This window comes from Diabrotica virgifera, chromosome 3 (assembly GCF_917563875.1).
Source record: "Diabrotica virgifera virgifera chromosome 3, PGI_DIABVI_V3a".
In the NCBI taxonomy this organism is placed as follows: Eukaryota; Metazoa; Arthropoda; class Insecta; order Coleoptera; family Chrysomelidae; genus Diabrotica; species Diabrotica virgifera.
The window spans coordinates 4384651-4408065 of record NC_065445.1 but is presented as its reverse complement, the minus strand read 5'-3'; the positions used below and the strand labels follow the sequence as shown (position 1 = coordinate 4408065).

Genomic DNA, 23415 nt, shown 5'->3' with positions numbered 1-23415 from the left:
AAACCGGTAGGGGTGCTTGCAGCACTCTCTGATTGGACTAGAATATGGTTCGGCTGTGTTTTTTCGTTTTGCAACGAAATTGAAAATGGTTATTCATTTTTTTTTTCAAATTTAATTGTTCCTAAAAATGAATAATCACACTATATATGAAAGAGTAGACATGCTACTTTGCATTGGGGAATATCTTTAAAATTTTCTCTTAGCTTCTAAAGTTTACGCTTAAAAGTATCCTGATAGAGGACACCCAAAAAAGGACGTTTTTGAGAAATTTCTCGATAGATTCCGTGCTGCTGGTAATTTTGCATAGGTAGGAAAAGTTAAATAAAAATAAACCATTTATTTTTGATGACGTCAACGAACTTGATGTCCTGCTTTCTGTTACGGAAAACCCAAATACTAGTACCTAGGTGAAAAATGTCGAATCAATTGGAGATCAGTCTAACAAGTTTATGTAGAATACATAAGAAAAACCACTATCATCCGTATAAAACTCAACTACACCAGCATTAGACAGAACAGGACCGTTTAACTTTTCGTTTATAGACTTTAGAATTTGGAGAAGATCCTGTTTTTTTTAAGAATATATTGTGTACAGACGAATATACCTACTTTTAATAATAATCGTCTAGTTAATAGACATAGCTTTCATTTTATTATGATACAGTAAACAAACATTTTACTGTTGATCGCCAACACCGATGAAGTGTTAATGTTTGGGGCAGTAATCTGAGCCAGTACGTTATCGACCCATATTTTTTTGACGAAAATCTGAATGGAGCAACTTTTTTAAATTTCTTAAAACAAGTTTTTTGAATCCTTCTTAAAACCTTCCACTTAGCGTGCGAACAAACATGTGGCTCTAAGTGGACGGAGCTCCTGCTTATTTTTGACGTGATGTCAACCTCAACATAAAATTTAGAAATAAATGGATAGATTGATTCGGTCCATATATTTGGCCACCTAGGTCACCAGGATTGACCAAGATGAATTTTTTTAAATAAGGTTATATTAAAAATATTGTAAATGCTGCACTTCCTAACCCAGAAACCTGTGTTTAGTACAATCTTTGATTAATATACATGGTGTTCTATTAAAATACCCATCATATTATGCTACATTGAATAATCTAATAATGAAACTGTAAATTTTGAACACCCTGTAAATAAATGTGTAATAATTAATCATGGAATGCATTAATTATAAGATAATTACCAGACCGTGTTGTCATAAAATGACAATGTTATACAATGACATTAATTAACTTCATCTTTTGTTTTAAAATCGATTTACAGAGTAAGAATTTAAATAATTGTAAATTACGCAAAATATTCTATATATTTTTGGCGGTAAAAAGTTTCGTCAAAAATGATTTTTTAGGATCTTTAAAGAGCTATAAGTCTGTGTAAATTAAATTCCGTGAGATCCCTTAGTTTTTAATTGGGGCGGGTTTAAAGGGGGTGTTTGCTGGTAAATAGAGGTTTTAAACAGGTATATCTGGCTAACTATTCACTGGAATGAAAATATATGCACAGGGTAATTTTAGTTATTAAAAAAGCTAAAATTTAGTAGTTTATAATTTTTTTCGTATCTTCAGTATTTCCGGAAATATTTTGAAGTAAAAGGTGAAAAATACCAAATTGCAAAAAATCAGTTTTTCTTTAAACTCCGATTTTTTCAATTAGGCCTTTTAAATAGGTCAAACTCCTTGAGTGTATTGATAATATAAATTTAAAAGGAACTACAGAAAGGTGTAGACCAATTTTGAATTAGGAAGGTAGTTAGGGGGTTATTTTCACTGATTTTTTCGTAGAGAAAAGCAGGTACCGACATTTTTTTGATTATAAGTCGCTTAATTTTCATGCTAGAAACTTTTTATTATTATTTTTTGAAAGGTCTAATTGTATACTTGCAAAAAGATTAATTAAGTTTTCCTCGAAAAATGCAAATTTTTCCCATTATTTGGCTTTGAATATTTCAAATTATGCATTTGACGAGAAAAGCTAACCTTTAACATGCCGTATCTCGGTTTGTATTGGTCATAAAGATATTATAGGAAAAGAATTTGGTTTGTGTTACTAAAAGGCACAATTTCGATACCTACAGGTTTTTTGATTAAATGCATATTTTTCGGGGTATTCTCAAAAAACCCTCTAAAAAAATCGATTTTTTCGTCGAAAAACTGTTATTTTCAAGCGCGAAAAACTTGAAAAATATTAGTTTTACGAAGAAAATGTAAAAAACATTTTTTTCTTAGAATCACTTTTTCCATCGAATTACATGAGTAAAATGTAATAAAAAATTCCCACACCCGAGATGGGGTGGCAACCACCCCCAAGGTTTTAGCGTATGATAGCAGCATGATATATAAAATGATCCTTGGACTATTCCTTACCTTCTTTGAAAATTTCATGTAAATCCATGCTGGACGAAAAAATTGCGAGCCAAAATGCTTCATTTTCTCAATCGACTATTGGGGCCGACCGACCGACTCTGTCCCGTCATACAGCTGACCGACTATAATAACTTTTATTTATATTTAATTTAGAGTGTGTGTACTGATTTTCAGCCTTAGTAAATGGAAATAATTACCTTCGTAGGAAAGCAGCTTTGATACCCTCTCAGTAACCCCTGTTCTACGTTTCGCTTGACCGAACGCAGTATGTTTCTCTACACACTCACAGTAATCAACTGTGAAAAATCTAGCTTTAGTAAATTCAAAGAGATTTTTCAGCGCTGCCTCTTGGTCTAATACCACTTATCAGCGGTAAAAAACTGTAAAACCGTGGAATTTTGAGAATCAACACTGATTTTAATGAAAATTTGGGTTTAGGCTCTGTTCTGTTAATACTCTTCTTCAAAATCTACCCTATGTCGAACTGCGCTTTTGCTCTGGGGTTTAAAACAACCCCATCTAGGGAATAAAAATTATTTAATCACAATAACTATGGAATACGATAGAGTGACCAATTCTGAGTAAATTTTGTTCTATAATTTTTTTTTGCAAAATTGACACTTTCCAAGTTATTTGCAATTAAAACTATGCATTTTTCATTGAAAACACTCACGTTTTATAACCGTTTTTGATGAATAACATAAAAAAATTTAATTTTATAGAAAAAATCATAAAAACAAAATTGTGGCTAATAAAAAACAAAGAAATTGTCGTCGGAAAGACCTAGGTAAACCCAATAACGACTGAGTTATTGCTCTTTAAAGGATGTTTATTTTCGAAGAACCTCGAAATAGAGAACCATCAATCTCAAATAACTCGAAACTGGTGCAATTTTTTGGGAAAACTTAAGATACATTTTTTAAAGCCCATTAAAAAATCTTTCAAATAAACTTTAACAAAAGTTTTTTCCATAAGAACTAACTGACTTATGACGAAAATAAAGTCGGTCTCTTCTTTTTTCTTTTTGAAATGTAAAAATTAAACCCTCGTCGTTACAATCCTAATATAGAAATGAATAGCTTCCCACTTGAAATTAATTTTATTTAGGTATAGTTGATACGATCCATGTGATCTGACCGGGTTGGAATGCTGAGTTCAGAAAAAATAGTTGATTAAATCAAAAATGACATTTTTAAAAATTAAAAAAAGTGAATTTTTCTTAAATAAACCTAAAAGTATTCATGATACAAAAACAAAAAAATCACAGTTTTCAATAAAAGAAATTCTACAATTAATATTTGAAACAATTTTTCATATTATAAATACTTTTAAATTTAGTAAATGTAGTAATGAAACACAGACTTACTCACAATAATTTAATTATACTTTGACGACCGGTTTCGATCTCTACATTATACAGATCATCTTCAGGTCGGCGTTACAAGTAGTTAAATGCTACAATAAAGAAAACCAGAGTTAGAACATTATCTGGTTGCACAAGTGTTAACAGAAAGCCAAATTCGAAAAAAATTTTTTGCAATAAAGTTTTTTGCAATAAAGGTTTTCAACTGTTGACATTTCAGAATATTGATACCTACAAATGCACACCTATGAGTTAAAATGCTCATAAGCATATATGAGCAAATGGGTGCATGTAGTTTGTGAGTATGTGTTGAAATTTAAATTATTAACAATTAAAAACAAATTAAACCATTAAGCAAACTTAAATATGCATCCAAACTCAAAATAGTAATAACAAATAGATAGTAATATTGTTCAAACCTACTTACATGCCGTTACAAGGGATGCGTTGCCACTTAGTTGTTATCATATTAATTCGTCCAACTTATGCTGATTGGTTTGCTGGTAGGGTTATAGGGTTATAAATTTATTTAAGAAAAATTAATTTTTTTTTAATTTAAAAAATGTCATTTTCGATTTAATCAACTATTTTATCTAAACTAAGCATTCCAAACCGGTCAAATCACATGGATCGTATCAATTTTACCTAAATAAACTTAATTTCAAGTGGGAAGCTATTCATTTCTATTAGGATTGTAACGACGAGAGTTTCATTTTTACATTTCAAAAAGAAAAAAGCAAGGTGCGACTTTATTTTCGCCATAAGTCAGTCAGTTCTTATGCAAAAAGCTTTTATCATAGGTTATTTGAAAATTTTTTTAATGAACTTTAAAAGATGTCTCTTAAGTTTTCTTCTCTTAAGATTAAAGGTTCTCCATTTCGATGTTCTTCGAAAATATCCATCCTTTAAAGAGCAATAACTCAGTCGTTATTGGGTTTACGTAGGTATTTCAGACACGAATCTCTTTGTTTTTTTATTAGCTAAAATTTTGTTCTTAACGATTTTTCGGACTGGGACGTTTCGCCGTCGCCGTTTCGCCGTCGCCGTTTTGCCGTCGCCATTTCGCCGTCGCCGTTTCGCCGTCGAGCCAGTTCGCCGTCGGCCGTTTCGCCGTCGCCATCCCGGCATTGGTTAAGTTTACAAGAACGTGATAACATACTAACTTTTTTATACTAAATGTCGCAAGAACGTGATAACATACTAACTTTTTTTGAAGTTATACTTCTTTACCGGCGATAGAGGGTGAATTTTTATATGTTAAAACCTATCAGCCCGTCGCATGCGCATTATAACTTTGTTCTGATTGGATGTTCAAATGACATGTCAAAAATTATCCGATATGGCAGCTGTAGGACAGCTGTGGTTTGGAGGTAAAGGTAAAGGTAAACAAATGTATAATATATTAGTTTTATTGTTGTGAGGACAGAAACAAAAAGTTTATAATATTGTAGTGACTTTTAAATAGTTTTTAAAAGCAACAGGTACGTAATAATTGTTAATGTATCATGGGTATAAACCTACCTATTTGATCTGCCAAAATACATAGTATGTAATACTTTTATTTATATAATTTGATTACCATCAAAATTTCTATCAATATTCACCTAATATATTGTTTTATTACTCTATGTTTTGTTGTATTTTTTCAATTCTAAATCATTTCAATTCAAAATTAAAATAATTTGATCAATTTTCAAAATATCAAAATATCAGAAGTTTAATCGTTTAGTTAGTCGATCTTCGTAAATAATAACACATAGTGTCCGTGGCTAAGGGTTGAAGGCGAATGAATTCAAATACCAATCGCGCTTATCAGCGCTGGTTCGAGTCCCAATAGAAACTTTCTTTTTTGTTTTTTTTAATACATTTTATGATTGTATGTATATTTATTATATAATTGTATTTTCAGAAAATACGTATTTAGTTAAAAAAAATTTCGACAATTAATGTTCAGACATCATTTGTGGCTTGTTTAATGTGTTTGTGTGTGTTTTATTCTTTTATTATTTTAATTTTTGGCACTGTTCTAATAAAAATGTTTGAGAAGTAGTAAGTATAAATCAGTTTAATATTTAAACAAAATATAAATAAAAAGTATATTAATTTCGTTTAAATCATATAATAGAAGTATAACTTCTTACGTGCGTACAAAGTACACACACATTCTTTTTTTTATACTAAATGTCAGTGTCAAAGAAAGCTTGAGAAGGTCGAGGCCCTCTAAGGGCTGTAGCACCAAGATGATGATGATGTTAGTGTAATAAAATGCTGATGTTGCTAGTAAAACCAAAAACAAATCATTAAATAGATAAATATGACTATTATCAGATTCCCGGAAATAAACAATATTGAAAAAAGGGATTTCAATTTCAATTTTTTTTACTGTATCAAAAATAAAAAACTTCATTATCCAAAAGTGATAGTACAGGGTGTCTGCGTAACTTGGAACCATATGGGAAACTTTTTTAATATCAATTTTACGAAAAAAAGTCATTCTTTATAAAGTGCTCTGCATAGTCTAAAACCTAAGGTGTAATCATCAGATATCAAATTTTGTCAACAGTATACGAGGTATGTCAAAAAATATGAATTTCACTCAAGAGCAAACTACCTTTATATTTCAAAATATCAAAAAATTTTATTATGAAAAGTTATTTGTAATTAAAAACCATATTCAAATATGCAATAACAGCCTTCTACTTAAAAAAAAATTTCTGAAATTTTCCTAAATTACCGATTAAGAACATTATTTTTGTTTATTAGACATGTAATAACTCTTTTATTAATAATTTTAGGAAAAAAAGTTATCCTTCATAAAAATCTGTGCAGGGTCTAAACCTCAAGATGCAACCATCAGTTGTCCAAGTGTGTTAATTTTATACGAGGTGTGTCAAATAATATGAATTTAGAAAGAATTCTTTCTAAATTCTTTCCACACCTCGTATAAAATTAACAAACTTGGATAACTGATGGTTGCATCTTGAGGTTTAGACTATGCACAGATTTTTATGAAGATTAACTTTTATCCTAAAATTATTAATAAAAGAGTTATTACATGTCTAATAAATAAAAATGATGTTCGGAATCGGTAATTTAGGAAAATTTCAGATTTTTTTTTCAAGTAGAAGGCTGTTATTGCATATTTGAATATGGTTTTTAATTACAAATAACTTTTCATAATAAATTTTTTTGATATTTTGAAATATAAAGTGAGTTTGCTCTTGAGCGAAATTCATATTTTTTGACATACCTCGTATCTTGTTGACAAAATTTTATATCTGATGATTGCATCTTAGGTTTTAGACTATGCAGAGCACTTTATAAAGAATGACTTTTTTTCGTAAAATTGATATTAAAAAAGTTTCCCATATGGTTCCAAGTTACGCAGACACCCTATATAATATAATCGTTCGAAAACCATTCAAAACTTATATACAAGTAATAATCATCCCGAAATTATAAGTACGAATGCTAACAACGAAATGGCGACTGCGAAATGGCTCGACGGCGAAACGGCGACGGCGAAATGGCTCGACGGCGAAACGGCGACGGCGAAATGTCCTAGACCCATGATTTTTTCTATAAAATTAAATTTTTTTAAGGTGTTCATGAAAAACGGTTATAAAACGTGAGTTTTTTCAATAAAAAATGCATAGTGTCAATCGCAAATAACTTGGAAAGTGTCAATTTTGCAAAAAAATTTTATAGAACAAAATTTACTCAGAATTGGTCACTCTATCGATTTCCATAGTTATTTTGATTAACAAATTTTCATCTTCTAGATGGGGTTGTTTTCACCCCCAGAGCAAAAGCGCAATTCGGCATAGGGTAGATTTTGACAAAGGTTATAATTACTACATAAATCCAAATTTTCAAGGAAATCGACTTTGGTTCTCAAAATTCCACGAGAAAATGACTTGGACTACTAGTAGACAGGAAATTGTCTTGATCTCGAGACTAAAGTCACCAGCGAGTCTCCCATGCCTACAGCCAGACCGCAAGTGATCTAAAATGGACAACACCCTGAGACAATCCCGAGATATTCTCTCGAGATTTTGTCTCAAGTGGACAGTTAACTTTAGACGTTGGGATTTAATCTCTTGAACTACATCGCTAGCTCTATACATTTATTTGACCTCGGCATTTGTTCTCATTCGGCATTGGTTAGTGTTCGGGTCGTGATAGTGTCCGAATTTCGTTCTGATGATGTTCTCTTAACACATCAGAATCTGAGTTTTCTTTCCACTGCTTTGTCAGCGTCCATGTCTCACACACATACGTGAGCGCCGATCTGATCACTGTTTTATATATCCTGATTTTTGATATTCGTGTTAGGCTCTTGAATTTAATAGTGTTGTAGAAGCTATACTACACTATAACTAAGCTATACTAGCACTACACAAGAAAGGAGACGACAAAGCACACCTAGAAAACTATAGACCAATCAGCTTATTGAATCACATCTATAAAATGTTTACCCAAAGAATTACGACAACACTAGAATAAAAGTTTAATTTCTACCAGCTACGAGAACAAGCTGGCTTCCGCTCAAAATTCGGAACAAACGATCACCTACAAAGAGTAAAAACCTTAAGAGGAAACAGTAGCATCCTTTTACTACATCCTTTTATTACATTACTAAAATTTTTTATTTCATTAGTAGTTCCAAAATGACACAAAATCTAGGCATCGGATAAAGAAGTTAATTTGAAAAAAATGTATTTTTTTGTTCTTCTTAATGGCGGTACAGGCTCGTTTTTTAAAATTGTATTTAATTACAGAGTAATTTCCACATATTAATATATTTTTCAAATTGGGCTCTGTACCGCCATTCTTTATTATATTACGAATACGTGTGCCAAATATCTCGAAAAAATAATCAAAATTACAGCCGCAATCTTGGAACGCGTTTTGGCTACCTGTTGTCATATAACATATCACTGGTACTTATCTTCGTAGACTTTCACAAGGCCTTCGACACTGTGGAATTTTTTTTTGTGAATTTGATGGCCTTGGCCGAGCCAATTAACCAGACATTTTGTTTTTTTAAACAAACAAATTTGTTTTTTCAATCAGAGGAATTTTTTCTGTATTTCTAACTCTAAATACAAACTAACATATTACAATTCTGTACGTTAGAATTGAAAGGGCGGTAGTCCATTTTTACAGTAAATGGAGATATGCAGCCAATAATACATTTAAAGGTGTTATCTTTCGAATGGTGGTTAATACGTGGTTGTACAGGCAATATTACTAAAATTGCAAGTCGGGTGTCCACTGTGAAATTTGTTGCAAAAAGCCCTATGTGGTACACCGGTCTTTTTTGCATGGCACACTGATAGTTAAAAAGACGGCAGTCCAATCTCTATGGACAACCGCCTGTCAGCTGTGTAAAAATTTATGTTATAAGCTAATGTCTTTGCATGGTTTATAGATAAAAGTAACTTTTTCTTTATAATCGAGATTAATGTGATAATAAATAACCAAAAATGTCTGAATCAAGAGCAAAGAAGATGGTTCTACTGAGTTCAATTTTCATTTTAAGCCCCCTAACATTGATACATGTGACACCTGTGACAGTTTTGAAAATAAGCGAAAAGAGGAAGATCCTAATGTTGAAGAATATTTTAAAGAAAAAAGCAGATCATTTGAATGACGGAGATAACAGATACAAGTTAAAAAGGCAGGATAAGATAAGATGCAAGCAAAATTTAAAGGAAGTCGTAGCAATGATGGATTTGCAAAAATGCCTCCCTACACCTATGTTAACTAATGGAAAATCGTTTTATTTAAAGCAGTTATGGACATTTAATTTTACCGTCTATAATGATAGTACTGCCGAAGGTTCATGCTTCATGTGGGACGAGTCTATTGCAAAAAGGGGTGGCAACGAGATAGCTTCCGCTGTAATAATGTGGTTAAAAAATTTACCTTCTACAACAGAAGAGGTAACATTTTGGTCAGACAACTGCTCTGACCAAAACCGAATTCTTTTTTATTTTGTATGTATATGTGGGTCCATAACACCTCAGTAGTTAGAATTCATCATAAATATTTACTCAAGGGGCATACACACAACGAAGCAGATACAATACATGCACTAATTGAAAGGAAGAAGAAAATACTGCCTACTATAAATATTACTGTACCTCATGAATGGGCCCAGTTTATAAGGACCTGCAGTTCGTTAAAACGACTTATTGTTTATGAGATGAAAACAAGTGACTTTTTAACTTTGAAAAAATGGGCAAAGAATCGACAAGCCCGTTTGTGAATCGGAAACGGAACGCAGACAATGAACCCTTTCTATCCTCTAAAATTGGGCACTTGAAAGTCGAAAGAGACCACCCTGGCATTATGTTTTATAAAATAACATTTTCCCAGGAAAATTTGTCAATTTTAAAAGGAAAATGAGAAGTTCTCTCGATGGTCTCCTACCAAAGACATTGGAGCAAATAAATAATGAAAATTCAATTCCAATTGATAGTTCAAAATATAACCACCTAATGGAATTGCTAGAATGGGTACCTTCTATTTACCATTCCTACTATAAATCTTTAAGAACAACAAAAAATAAAGTTGTCGTTAACAAAAATAATTCTTTATGTTCCGAAGATGATTAAATGCTTTTTAATTTAAGTTTTATATAATTTTTGTAATACTAAGTTCTGATTATAACGTTCTTTTCCTAATAAAATGATACCAAAAGGGCGGCTGTCCTGTTTTTTTATTGATATAGTACCACAGAACAAAAAAGGCTGTTGTCCTAAACTATTTATAATTTCAATACAAAACAACTTAACGCCGATTATGTTACTGTAAAATAAAATATAAAGCATGTTTTACCACTTTCCTTTAAATCATAAAGCTGCAACATAATTTGATAATTTTAAAGGCATTTAAAATTATGGTGTACAAATTAAGAGCACTAATTTTGATCTACTGCAAAACAAACTGAAAGTGACTTCCGCCCTTTCAATTCTAACGTACAGAATTATGATCTAAATAATACACTGTTTTGGTTGTAACATTTTTTTTTAATTTTTATTTTTTTTGTATTGTTGATTTGTTTTTTTTTATTATTTTTTTTATTATTATTTTTTATTAATTGTTTTTTTTTTACTATTATTTTTTATTAATTGTTTTTTTTACTACGCTAAGACATAAACCCGATTCAACATCTCGGAGGTTTACATCTTCTTATATATTTTTTTCTTTTCTCTTTTTTTTTGTTGTTTTATTTTTTCAATTATAATATACAATAATTACTTAAATCTACAGGGTTTAAATAAAAATAACAACAAAACAAACATGTTTGTCTTGTTTTAATAAACATGCCTGTTTTGTTTTAACAAAATTTCTTAAATACAGGGTAAATTTTATTGCTACAATCTATATTTACAGTTTTTGATATGTTCGTAAATTGTTTTTAATGTATTAATATCTTCAGAAAATATCAAATTGTTCAGGTAGACGGGAAGTGGAATTTTTAATATATTAAGATTATCATAAAATTTGTTTATATTTACTGATTGATGTGAACATTCGAGGAGAATATGTAGTAGATCACCTTCTTTTCCACACTCACAGTTAGGTGACTCGGTGAGACCCAAACTGTACATATGAAGGGGGGGTAAGAGCATGATTACATCTCAATCTATTTATAACTCCTTATGAAATGGCGATTTGATACAGAATGAAACCATCTTTGAATGGGAATTTGAGGCTGCATTTGTTTGTAATTACTACCAGTTCTCGTGTTTCGATAATACCTTTGCTAATTTTCTTTTTGGTGTCGTCTACTAATAACATCAATATCCGAAATCGGTAGTAAGTTCATGGGAAATTCTTCGCCTATTTCTAGGGCGGATTTGGCTAGCCTGTCTACTATTTCGTTACCTCTAATGCCTGCGTGTCCCTTTATCCATGATATAATGATGTTTTTCCTAAATTTGCAATTTTATTATTAGATCAATCAAGTTAGTAAAAAATAAGCCGTTTTTCAACATAATTGAAAAGACGAGGTTTGACAGTTGAAATGTGTAATATGAGATATTACAAAAAGGCTACCATCTTGGGATTCTTCAATTTTTTATTGGATCAATTTTTAAATAAACAATCAAAACGTCAAACTCAGTTTTGTGCTCATAACTTAAAAAATTGTTTATTCAGAGATTTGACGTCCACAGGTAACTTTTTTAGAACAAAAAGATACATCGAATGAGATAGCTAAATGAAAATCGGTTAATAAACAAAAAAGTTATTGCAAAACGGACGACAAAATCACTGTTTTTGAATATTGTTAATAACAATTTTATTGTTTATTAAAATATGTTTAAATATACCTAAACTTGAGGGCATTATGGTATCTGAATGGTGTGCAAAAAATGGTCCAAATCTGTTAAATAGTTTTCGCAAAATAGAATTTGTTTATAAATTTTTTTGAAAAACGAGCTAAGTTCTGAGGCTGGTCCAGTTAATATGGCTGAATGTATCTCAATAATCCGGTGCTCATTTCCTTCGTTAAGATGTATACTAATAGCCTATGAAAAAAAAGTAAAAAAAATTACATATACGTACACAAAATTATTTGTTAATAAATAGCAGTTTTTAAGCTTATAAACAATTACAATAATTTCGTAGAAATTAGATCAAATTAAATGGCAATAAAAAATACAGAAAGCTGGTTAAAATACACAACTCCTAAAAAAAATTTTAGGGCCTACGACCCTTGGGGTCTGAGATAGCCCTTGTTTTTCAAAAAATCACTGTTACGTTAATTAACAACACTAAGATTTGAAATTAACCAATCTTTTATAAGAAAAGTCAAAGTTTTTAACAAAGTTTTTAGCAAGAAAAAATGTTAAAAATTGTTTAAACAGTAGTGTTATAAACAAAGAATATTTTGCGTTGCGACTAAAGTAAAAAAAAAATAATGGGCGTAGCCGAATGAGAATAAATTCGCGGACTACCATTCGCTAGCGCTAGACCATTGCAGCCCATTTTTAACATTGACAGTATACCGGATTTGAAGCTTAATATTATATTTATATATTTTGGTAGAAACTTGAATTTTATGAATATTATTATGTTGCACATTTATTTAGTAAAATTATATTTTAAATAAATAAATTTAAAAAATAACAATAAAAAGGCCACTTCAAAAAAAGTTTATACATCCCATTAGCTGCTTTGTTTTGGATAATTTTGCAATGAAAATAAGATAAACGTTTTTATTTTAATGTGGTACCATAGATAAAAAAAATAGTAAACTTGGTACAGTAGAACCCGATCGGTAGGTATAGGCCATTTTTTTTTCTCTATTTTGAATCCGTGTGTAGTCCTGTATCGTCGACCCCGTTAGGTAAATTATTCGGATTCGTATTTTTTGCACAAACTTACTCAAAAAAAAGTTCCTTATAACAAATCCAGAGGGTACCAAGAGCTACCGCGGCCGGAAAATTGTTTAAACAATTTTTTCATTATTTAAAAAAAACGCTCATTTCTCGAGATATCAACCACGGTGTGGTGAATGGCTAATTTTGGTCTTACTTTATGTTTTTGATGGTGCTGAAAACGAAAATGAGTTTTATTTTGAATTTTAGATGGGGAAACATTGTCAAAATCGCAATTTTACCCTAAAACGAAAAAAAAAATGAAATCACGTTTTTCTTAAAATTAAAAGTTACACCACTTTTTTGCTATAAAACATTTTGTTCTCTGTACTCTAGATTTTAACATAAAATTAATTAAACAGCTAAATTTCAATTTTTGTCACTCAACTTTTGCGATTAAACTTTGCAATTCAAGAATCTGCACCTTTTACTTCATACAATTTATGACTTTCTTTATAGCAAGACAGAAACATTGAAGCAGGTCCCATTGTCTTTAGAAAGGTGAGAAATATATACTATAAAAATTTCAGAAAAAGATATTACAATGGAACAGAGTTGTAGCAAGTTAAACGCAAAAAAAAACATGATTTTTTTTTATTTTTAGGGAAAAGTTGCGATTTTGATAATGTTCCCTCACGTAAAATTCAAAACAACCCTAATTTTCGTTTTCAGCACCATCAAAAATATAAAGTAAAATTAGTATCAGTATCTCGAGAAATAAGCTTTTTTTGGGGTGTGCCGCTCGTGTATAAAGTCACATAACATTTTTCCTATTGCATATTATAAAATAAATTTTTTTGGAAAACTTCTGCATGAACGATATTTTATTTCTATGTTGGTTAAAATTATAAACTAAAAAGTTTGTCACTCAACTTTTTTAAGTAAACATGAAACTAACTAAATCTGATGACAAAATGTTTAAAAATTAACAACTTCTCTTTTAACGTGGTTAATAATTTTGGACAAATCTCATTGTTATCTAAATCCTTCAAAGATAACACAGTAAAATTTTCAAAAGGAAATATTTACAGCGACCAAAAATACAGTGAGTTAAAATTGAAAAATCATCAAAATTGATTTTTCGCATTTTTGCATAAAATTTGATTTTTGAACATGTTACACTAATTCTAGAAAAAAATAAACTCCATATTCGGATTCAGAGACCTCGAAAACATAAGGAATGACGAAAATTTGTCATTCACCTTAAAGTTGATTTTTGTGCTCGGTATAACGTAATTTTAGGAGTTGCTGCCGGTCGCCAACCGCGTCCACTATTCAGTCAACTATTCAGTCAGTCGACTACGCCCGCCATTTTTTACTTTAGTCAGAACGCAAAATAGTCTTTGTTTATAACACTTCTATTGAAACAATTTTTAACATTTTTTCTTGCTAAAAACTTTATTAAAAACTTTGACTTTTCTTATAAAGATTGGTTAATTTCAGCTCTTAGTGTTGTTAATTAACGTAACAGTGATTTTTTCAAAAAAAGGGGCCATCTCAGACCCCAAGGGTCGTAGGACCTAAAATTTTTTTTAAAAGTTGTGTATTTTAACCAGCTTTTCGTATTTTTTATTGCCATTTAATTTGATCTAATTTCTACGAAATTATTGTAATTGTTTATAAGCTTAAAGGAAATGAGCACTGGATTATTGAGATACATTCAGCCATATTAACTGGACCAGCCTCAGAAATTAGCTCGTTTTTCGAAAAATTTTAAAAACAAATTCAATTTTGCGAAAACTATTTAACAGATCTGGACCATTTTTTGCACAACATTCAAACACCATAATGCCGTAAATTTTAGGTATATTAAAACATATTGTAATAAACAATAAAATTGTTATTAACAATATTCAAAAACAGTGATTTTGTCATCCGTTTTGCAATAATTTTTTTGTTTATTAACCGATTTTCATTTAGCGTATCTCATTCGATGTATCTTTTTTTTTCTGAAAAAGTTACCTGTGGACGTCAAATTTCTAAATAAACAAGTTTTTAAGTTATTAGAAAAAAACTAAGTTTGACGTTTTGATTGTTTATTTAAAAAATGTTCCACTAAAAAATTGCTGAATCCCAAGATGGTAGTCTTTTTGTAGTATCTCATACTACACATTTCAACTGTCAAACCTCGTCTTTTCCGTTATGTCTAGTAAAAACCTAACTTGATTGGCCTATATAAAGAGTTATAATTTCCAGTTCTATATGATTGAGACTGTAGAATTAAACAGCATTATAACTACTCTGAACAATAGTAGAATAGACTACTGGTTTACAAAGTTAGTACAAACATTATACCAAAACGCCACAATGCGTGTAAAACTACATGATACCTCCAGAGAAATTCATATCAAGCGAGGTGTGATACAGGGCGACACTCTTTCACCTAAATTATTTATAACGGTCCTCGAATACGCCTTTAAAATGCTAAAATAGGAAAATAGAGGAATAAAAATAGATGGAGAAATGCTCAATCATCTGCGTTTTGCCTACGTAACAAGAATTAGTAAACGTATCTTCAAAAATAGGTCTAAAAATACTTTGCATACTTATATTAATAATATATAGGATCTTATAATTCGATTCCAGCAATAAAATTGCTGGTAAATAACTTTTCTTTGTACTTTACTAATTAGACTAGCGTATTATAACTATTTTTTTTTCCAATTTTAAAGATTATGCAAAAAAAAGAAAAATTTATATTTTGTCGGTAAAATATTAAATAAGCATCTCATCTTTATAATCTTTATAAGTTTGATCAATGTATCATGATTATTTTGTTTATTATTGCGATCGTAATTTGTTAATTAACAATTGAATTGTTGCTAAAATATTCGTTTAATTTTCACCGGCTTCTGGAATTACAATCTACACCAAAAAATCTTTAATGTCACTAAGTTATTTAATTATTGATTAATAATTACTTACCTAAAACTTTATTTGAAAATTAGAGTTTTTGTTAGGAAAACCCGCATTTTCCGAGGAAAATTTTCGTCGGAGCAAATCGTGAACATATCTCTATGCAGAATTTAATTGCGGTGAATTTTTATTAAACTGTTTTGGTTGTAAAGTTAAAATCTTCGAAGTTATAGAGCAATAATTGAAAAAAATACGATTTGTCGGCGCCATTTTGTTTATAAAAAAAGTAGCACACTATCTGCGGACTTTGCATACCTATATTATTAATATATAGGATCTTATAATTCGATTCCAGCAATAAAATTGCTGGTAAATAACTTTTCCATGAATTTTGCTAATTAGCCCAGAGTATTAGGAAAGAATGAAATATTTTATTTTTACATTGTATAATAATTTATTATGACCTCTGAGTACGTATCCAATAAATAAGAGTGTTCTTATATGAATATTTTAATTCGGTATGTATGTTTATCGTATTGTTCATAATGCAGATAAATCCAATTTTCCAAATTTTTGTTACATATTTTTTTGCATGTCATAGTAAATATATACCCGAACTAATATACAGGGTGTAACAAAAATACAGATCATAAATTAAATCACCTATTCTGGGACCAAAAATAGTTCGACCTTAGTACCTTAGTACAAATTTAATATGCACATAAAAAAGTTACAGCTCTTTGAAGTTACAAAATAAAAATCGATTTTTTCCAATATATCGAAAACTATTAGAGATTTTTTATTGAAAATGGACATGTGGCATTTTTATGGGAGGAATGTCTTAAAGAAAAATTATAGTGACATTTGTGCACCCCATAAAAATGTTATAGGGGTTTTGTTCCCTTAAACCCACCCAAACTTTTGTGTACGTTCCAATTAAATTATTATTGTGATAGTATTAGTTAAATTCAATATTTTTAAAACTTTTTTGGTTCTTAGTATTTTTTCGACAAGGCAGTTTTTATCGAGTTGCGGCTTCTTTTCTAATATGTTTACATAGAGATTTTATGGGGGTTTTGTTCCTTTAAACCTCCCAAATGGTTGTGTACGTTCCAATTAAACTATTACTGGGATACCATTAGTTAAACACAGTGTTTTTAAAACTTTTTTGCTTCTTTGTATTTTTTCGATAAGGCACCTTTTATCGAGATGTGTCTTCTTTTTTAATATGGTTCAAAATATACCTAAAAATGTAAATCATAAATAAATTTTCCTATTATTATCAAGTCTCCATAATCTTACTTAGCCATATACAAATATGTGGTGGATTTGACAAATATGCAAAATATCTCGATAAATACTGACTTTTCGAAAAAGTACTAAGAGGCAAAGAAGTTTTTAAAGCATTGTGTTTAACTAATAATACTACAATAATAATTAAATTGGAACGTACACAAACGTTTGGGGGGTTGAAAGGAACAAAACCCCCATAAAATTTTTATGGGGTGGGTTTACCCCCATAAAATTTCACTATAATTTTTTTTAAGATACTACTGCCATAAGAATGCCACATGTTCATTTTCAATAAAAAATCTCCAATAATTTTCGATATATTGGAAAAAATCGATTTTCATTTTGTAACTTCAAAGGGCTGTAACTTTTTTTATGTGCACATTTGTACTAAGGTAAGTTAGGTTCAGTGGAACTATTTTTGATCCCAGAATATGCGATTAAATTTATGACCTGTATTTTTGTTACACCCTGTATTATTCCATAAAACAACACTCAATCCTAACTGCAAGACGCAAGAGTCTCGCAGGCTTAGTCTTGTTCTTGCTCAAGTCTTGCACGGTCAGTCTTGGTCTTGGTCTTGCTAAAATAAGGCGGTCTTGGTCTTGGTCTTGGTCTTGCTAAAACGCAAGAACAAGACCAAGACTGCAAGACCAAAACCGATTTTGGGCAACACTAATTTCTTACCAATCCTATACAGCCATTCACACATATTGTAAAGAACTGGATAGGTTTTATAGAACTAAAAGTTCTGCCATTGCATTCCATATCTGATTTATTTATTGCTGTTGTATGTTTGTCGGAAATCTATGAAGAGATCATCATTGATGATGAGCAAGCAAGCAATGGTGTTTAATCTAGCCTAAAAAACTTGCTCACCCCTTGAGAATGATATTCAGGTGATATAATTCATTAGGGCAATGAGGATTAGCTCATGTAAGCAGGGATCACTACACCCTGCCCAATTATCTAGACTATCCATTTCCCCTCGATAGCACTCTGATGTGCTACAGCGCTCTTAGGGTTGTCAATGAGGGTATTTCTCTCTGAATTCCATCCTACTACATCGATTTATTTGATATTTCCACAGTAAGTAGGGAATAGCTCAAGAAACAAAGTCTACCCTATGCCGATGTGCGCTTTTATCTTGGGGGTGGTTCCCACCCCTTCTCGGGGGTGAAAAATATTTTGGTTAAAATAGTCACGGAGAAGGTTAGAGAACCTAATTTTAAGCAAAAACTATTCTATAATTATTTTTTGAAAACTCAATACTTTTTGAGTTATTCGTGGTTGAAAATTGGCCATTTTCATTGAAAAATGACACCTTTTCTGACGGATTTTTGCGAATACCTTAAAAACTATGCATCTAACAAAAAACTACATTAAATGTTTCTGTAGGTTATAAAAAAACAAAGAGATTCGTTCCTTCATAAATCTTCTAGTTAAAATACAAAGAAGGATATGGTAGGTAAGAAGAGTTTCTTTTTTTGCTGCATGCTCAAATCTGTGTATTCAACTTGAAATAACAGAGAAACTGTCGATTTTAGATGTATAATGATACTAATAACTTTTGTAGTGCTTGAAAAGACCTTTAAAATGAGCAATACTCAATGTTGATTACGTTCAAACTAAGCGAGATATTCTGCAAGAAAGTTGATGACTAATGCATTTTAAGAAGAAATGAGAATTATATTTAACCCTCATCCATCAGAATTTAAATACATCGATTTCCTTCTACAATACTTTTTATTATAGTGTTATTTCTATGTTCAAAAAGTTGGACTGGATTAAAATGAGTGGTTTTTGAAAAAAATAAAATCAAATTATAGAGCGCATTTTTAAATTTCCTTAAAAATCTTCCTTTTCCTCCATGTAACTCGAAAAAGGTAAGAAATGCGAAAAAAAGATACCACACAAAAATGTAGGGCTTTTTCAGATAAAAATTTCCTTTTTATTTTTCATTACTGTATCTATCATTTTCAAGTTACATGGAGAAAGATTTTTAAGAAAATTTAAAAATGCGCTCTAAAATTTGATCTTTTTTGCTCAAAAACCATTCATTTTAAACCCGTCCAAGTTTTTGAACATAGAAATAACACTATAATAAAAGATATTATGGAAAGAAAACAATGCAGTTACATTTTGGTGGATGGGGTTTAAAATTACTTCTCATTTTTTCTTCAAATACATTAGTTACCAATTTTGTTTGCAGCATATCTCGCTTAGTTTTAATGCAATGAACCTTTAATATAGCTTATTTTAAAGGTCTTTTCAAGAACTACAAAAGGTATTAGTAGCGTTATACACTTAAAATCGACCGTTTCTCTGTTATTTCAAATTGAATAGACCAATTTCAGAATGTACCAAAAAACAAACTATTTTCACCTACCATATCTCTTTTTGTATTATTACTAGAAGATTTATAAAGGCAAGTGTCTCTTTGTTTTTTTATAACCTACAAAAATGTTAAAAATAGTTTTTTTAGTTAGATGCATAGTTTTTAAGGTATTCGCAAAAAACCGTTCGAAAAGGTATAATGTTTCAATGAAAATGACCAATTTTCAACCACGAATATCTCAAAAAGTATTGAGTTTTCAAAAAAAATTATAGAACAGTTTTTGCTTAGAATTAGGTTCTCTAGCGAATTCCGTGGTAATTTTAACCAAAAAATTTTACACCCCTAAGAAGGGGTGGGAACCACCCCCAAGATAAAAGCACACATCGGCATAGGGTAGATTTTGAATTAGGAGATAAGTAGAGGCTAGGCCCAAAATTTCATTAAAATCCATGCAGTAGGATAGAATTCGGAGGTAATATCCTATTCTTGCTCCCATTGACTGGCGTATCTATCAGCAAAGTGTTTATCATATGGGAGTCCTGGGTACAAGGACTTCCACACGAAATCCTACCCCGATCAAGGCAGGTCAGGCAGGTCAGGCGCCTTTAACTTAGTCTATTTTATTTATCTCCTATATTCTTCTATTTTTATTATATTATTATATTTATTCTATCTATTTTCTGAGCATTTATTCCTATCTTCATATTACCTTTTCTAGTCGTCATCACTATCTACTTTGACCTACTGTCCTTTGACAGGCATGCAAATTGGCCGTATCCATCCTTGAGTGTCAAGTTTTCGATCTCTTGCATATCTAGCTAGCCTAACTCCCTTCAGTTTGCATCTGTCTATTCATACTTCTGTTATTAGTTCATCTCACTATATATCTTCCTTTCATCTTATCATTTCCCTCTACAAATACTACTGCCAAAGTAGTATTTTTGATACATTGGCGCTCTATTCCCGCTTGGGAACTTGATCTTGGGACTGATCACCGATATATATTAAAAAATAAAAATGTATACCATTTTTATTCAGTTGCAATGCGAAGCCAAAACTGTCTTAATTTTTACTTAGATCAGAGAGTGCATCCAGCACTCTTATCGACGATTTCACCTCTTGTTAGAGGTTCATCAGAGACTGCATAGGCTGCTTTCTCTGGTCCAGGTAAAAACTTTCGACAAATTGATCCCCCATTGCAACTGACGAGAAGGTAGTAGGTGCGTAGCGGCATCTGCTAAATAAAAGACTAAGTTTTTCAACCTAATTAGTCGAGGAAATGAAGCTGAAAAAATGGAAAAACCTCGCAATTTTTTCGTCCAGCATCGATTTGTAAAAAAATTTGGGATTAGGCTCATTACACCCTCTAGTTCATTTTCTATATTGAGCCGTTGTACGCTTTTGGTTTTGTAAGGGTGAAAACTACCCCTAGTTGTAAAAAATTATAAAATGACATTTTAAACTTTAATATTGTCAACATTTGGTTCTTATTAGTTATATAATGAATGTTTTATGCTTTAAAATATACTATCATAATATTTCAACCCTTAAAACCACCTAAAAACCACTTAAAAAATCTACTTATCCTAAAAGAATAATTTCGGCTTGCATCGATTTACATAAAAATTTGGGATTAGGATCATCTCACCCTGTACTTCATATTCTATATCATGCTTAAGGGCGTTGATTATTTTTAGGGGTGTAAACAACCCCTTATTGTCAAAAATTATATAAAACCATTGTATACTTTAATATGGGTAAAATTTTGTTTTGATTGGTTAAATAATGATTGTTTTATACTTTAGGATATAATATCATAATATTTCAACCCTTAAAAACCACCCTTAATAACATTACAGTTTTTATAAGTAGATATTTTAATAGGACTGTACAGAAAAAAAAAGTAAAAATAAAGAATTACAAAAACATTTATTTACACAAAAATACGAATTTACAAATATGTACAAATACAAATACAATAAGTTTTTTAGTCATTTTCCAGTATACGAACCGGTTTTGTGGTATTATACATACATTGAAAATTATCCATAAGCGGACTATCCGAATTTTTCGAAAAAAAAAATCGTTTTATAAACATAGCTCCTTCATTTTTGGCGGTGAAAAGATTTCTCAAAAATGACTTTGTAGGATTTTTGAAGAGTTATCAGACTGTGTAAACTAAATTCCGTAAGATCCCTTAGTTTTTAATTAGGGTGGGTTTAAAGGGCTCGAATAAGGGGGTGTTTGCTCGTAAATAGAGGTTTTAAACAGCTATATCTCGCTAAATGTTCACTGTAATGAACATCTATGTACAAGAGAATTTTAGTTATTAAAGAAGCTACAATTTAGTAAACTATCATTTTTTTCGTATCTCCAGTATTTTCGGAGATATTTTGAAGTAAAAGGTGAAAAATGGAAAATTCCAAAAAATTAATTTTCCTTTAAACTCCAATTTTTCTAGAATTAGGCCTTTTAAATAGGTCAAACTTCTTGAGTGTATTGATAATACAAATTTAAAAGGAATTACAGAAAGGTGAAGAACAATTTTTAATCAGGTGGGTAGTTAGGGGGTTGTTTTCACTCATTTTTTCATAGAGAAAAGCAGGTACCGACATTTTTTTGATCATAAATCGCTTACTTTTCAGACTAGAAACTTTTTATTTTTTTTTTGAAAAGCCTAACTGTATACTTGAAAACAGATTATTTAAGTTTTCCTCGAAAAATGCAAAGTTTTTCCGTTATTTTACTTTGAATATTTCAAATTATGCATTTGACGAAAAAAGCTAACTTTAACATGCCGTATCTCGGTTTGTATTGATCTTAGCGATATTACAGAAAAAGAATTTGGTTTGTGTTACTAAAAGATACAATTTTGATATCTACAGTTTTTTTGATTAAATGCATATTTTTCGAGATATTCTCAAAAAACCCTTTAAAAAAGTCGATTTTTTCATCGAAAAAATGTTACTTTCAAGCGCGAATAACTCGAAAAAATATTAGTTTTACGCAGAAAATGTAATAAATATTTTTTTCTTATAATCACTTTTTACATCGATTTACATAGTTAAAATGTAATAAAAAATTCCCGCCCCGAGATGGGGTGGCAACCACCCCCAAGGTTTTAGCGTACAGCGGCATGATATAGAAAATGATCCATGGACTATTCCCTACCTACTGTGAAAATTTCAAGTAAATCCATGCTGGAAGAAAAAATTGCGAGCCAAAATGCTTCATTTCCTCGACTAAATGAAAATATTTGTAAATAAAATATTTTTAAAAGATTTTTAATTGAAAAACTTATTGGCCCATTTTTCTGGTGACACCTCCAAGGCTTCTACAATATGCAAGCCAAATGGATGCTGCAGTGAAGACTAAAGGGAAGGAATTCTACACTATGCAATTCACAACCCCCGTCTGCAGCGTGGTAAAGTTCCAACGGAAAATGGACCTAGTTACTCTATAGGAGTAATGCTAATATAAAAATAAAAATGTATACCATTTTTATTCATTCAGTTGCGGTGCGAAACCAAAACTCTCTTAATTTTTACCTAGATCAGAGAGTGCAGCCGGCACTCTGGAGGTGTCACCAGGAAGATGGGCCAATAAGTTTTTCAATTAAAAATCTTTTAAAAATATTTAATTTATATACAAATATTTTCATTAGGTTGAAAAACTTAGTCCTTCGATATGTATTACTTGCTCGGACCTCGTGTCCTCGCTTCGGACTACGTCCAGTTCGGTGAAGGGTTAAATGAATGTATTTAAAAACATGTTAAAAAAA

At 30.7% G+C, this 23415-nt stretch overlaps 1 protein-coding gene across 1 annotated transcript in view; it reads left to right on the top strand.

Annotated features, from left to right (window-relative positions):
- The window catches only part of LOC126881737 (uncharacterized), a 33003-nt gene extending 9618 nt beyond the window's left edge, over window positions 1-23385 (top strand). Inside the window, exon 2 of the mRNA XM_050646206.1 lies at window positions 23299-23385. Coding sequence (XP_050502163.1) covers window positions 23299-23385 — 87 coding nt within the window. The remainder of the gene's footprint in view (window positions 1-23298) is intronic.
- The last annotated feature ends 30 nt before the right edge of the window (window positions 23386-23415 follow it).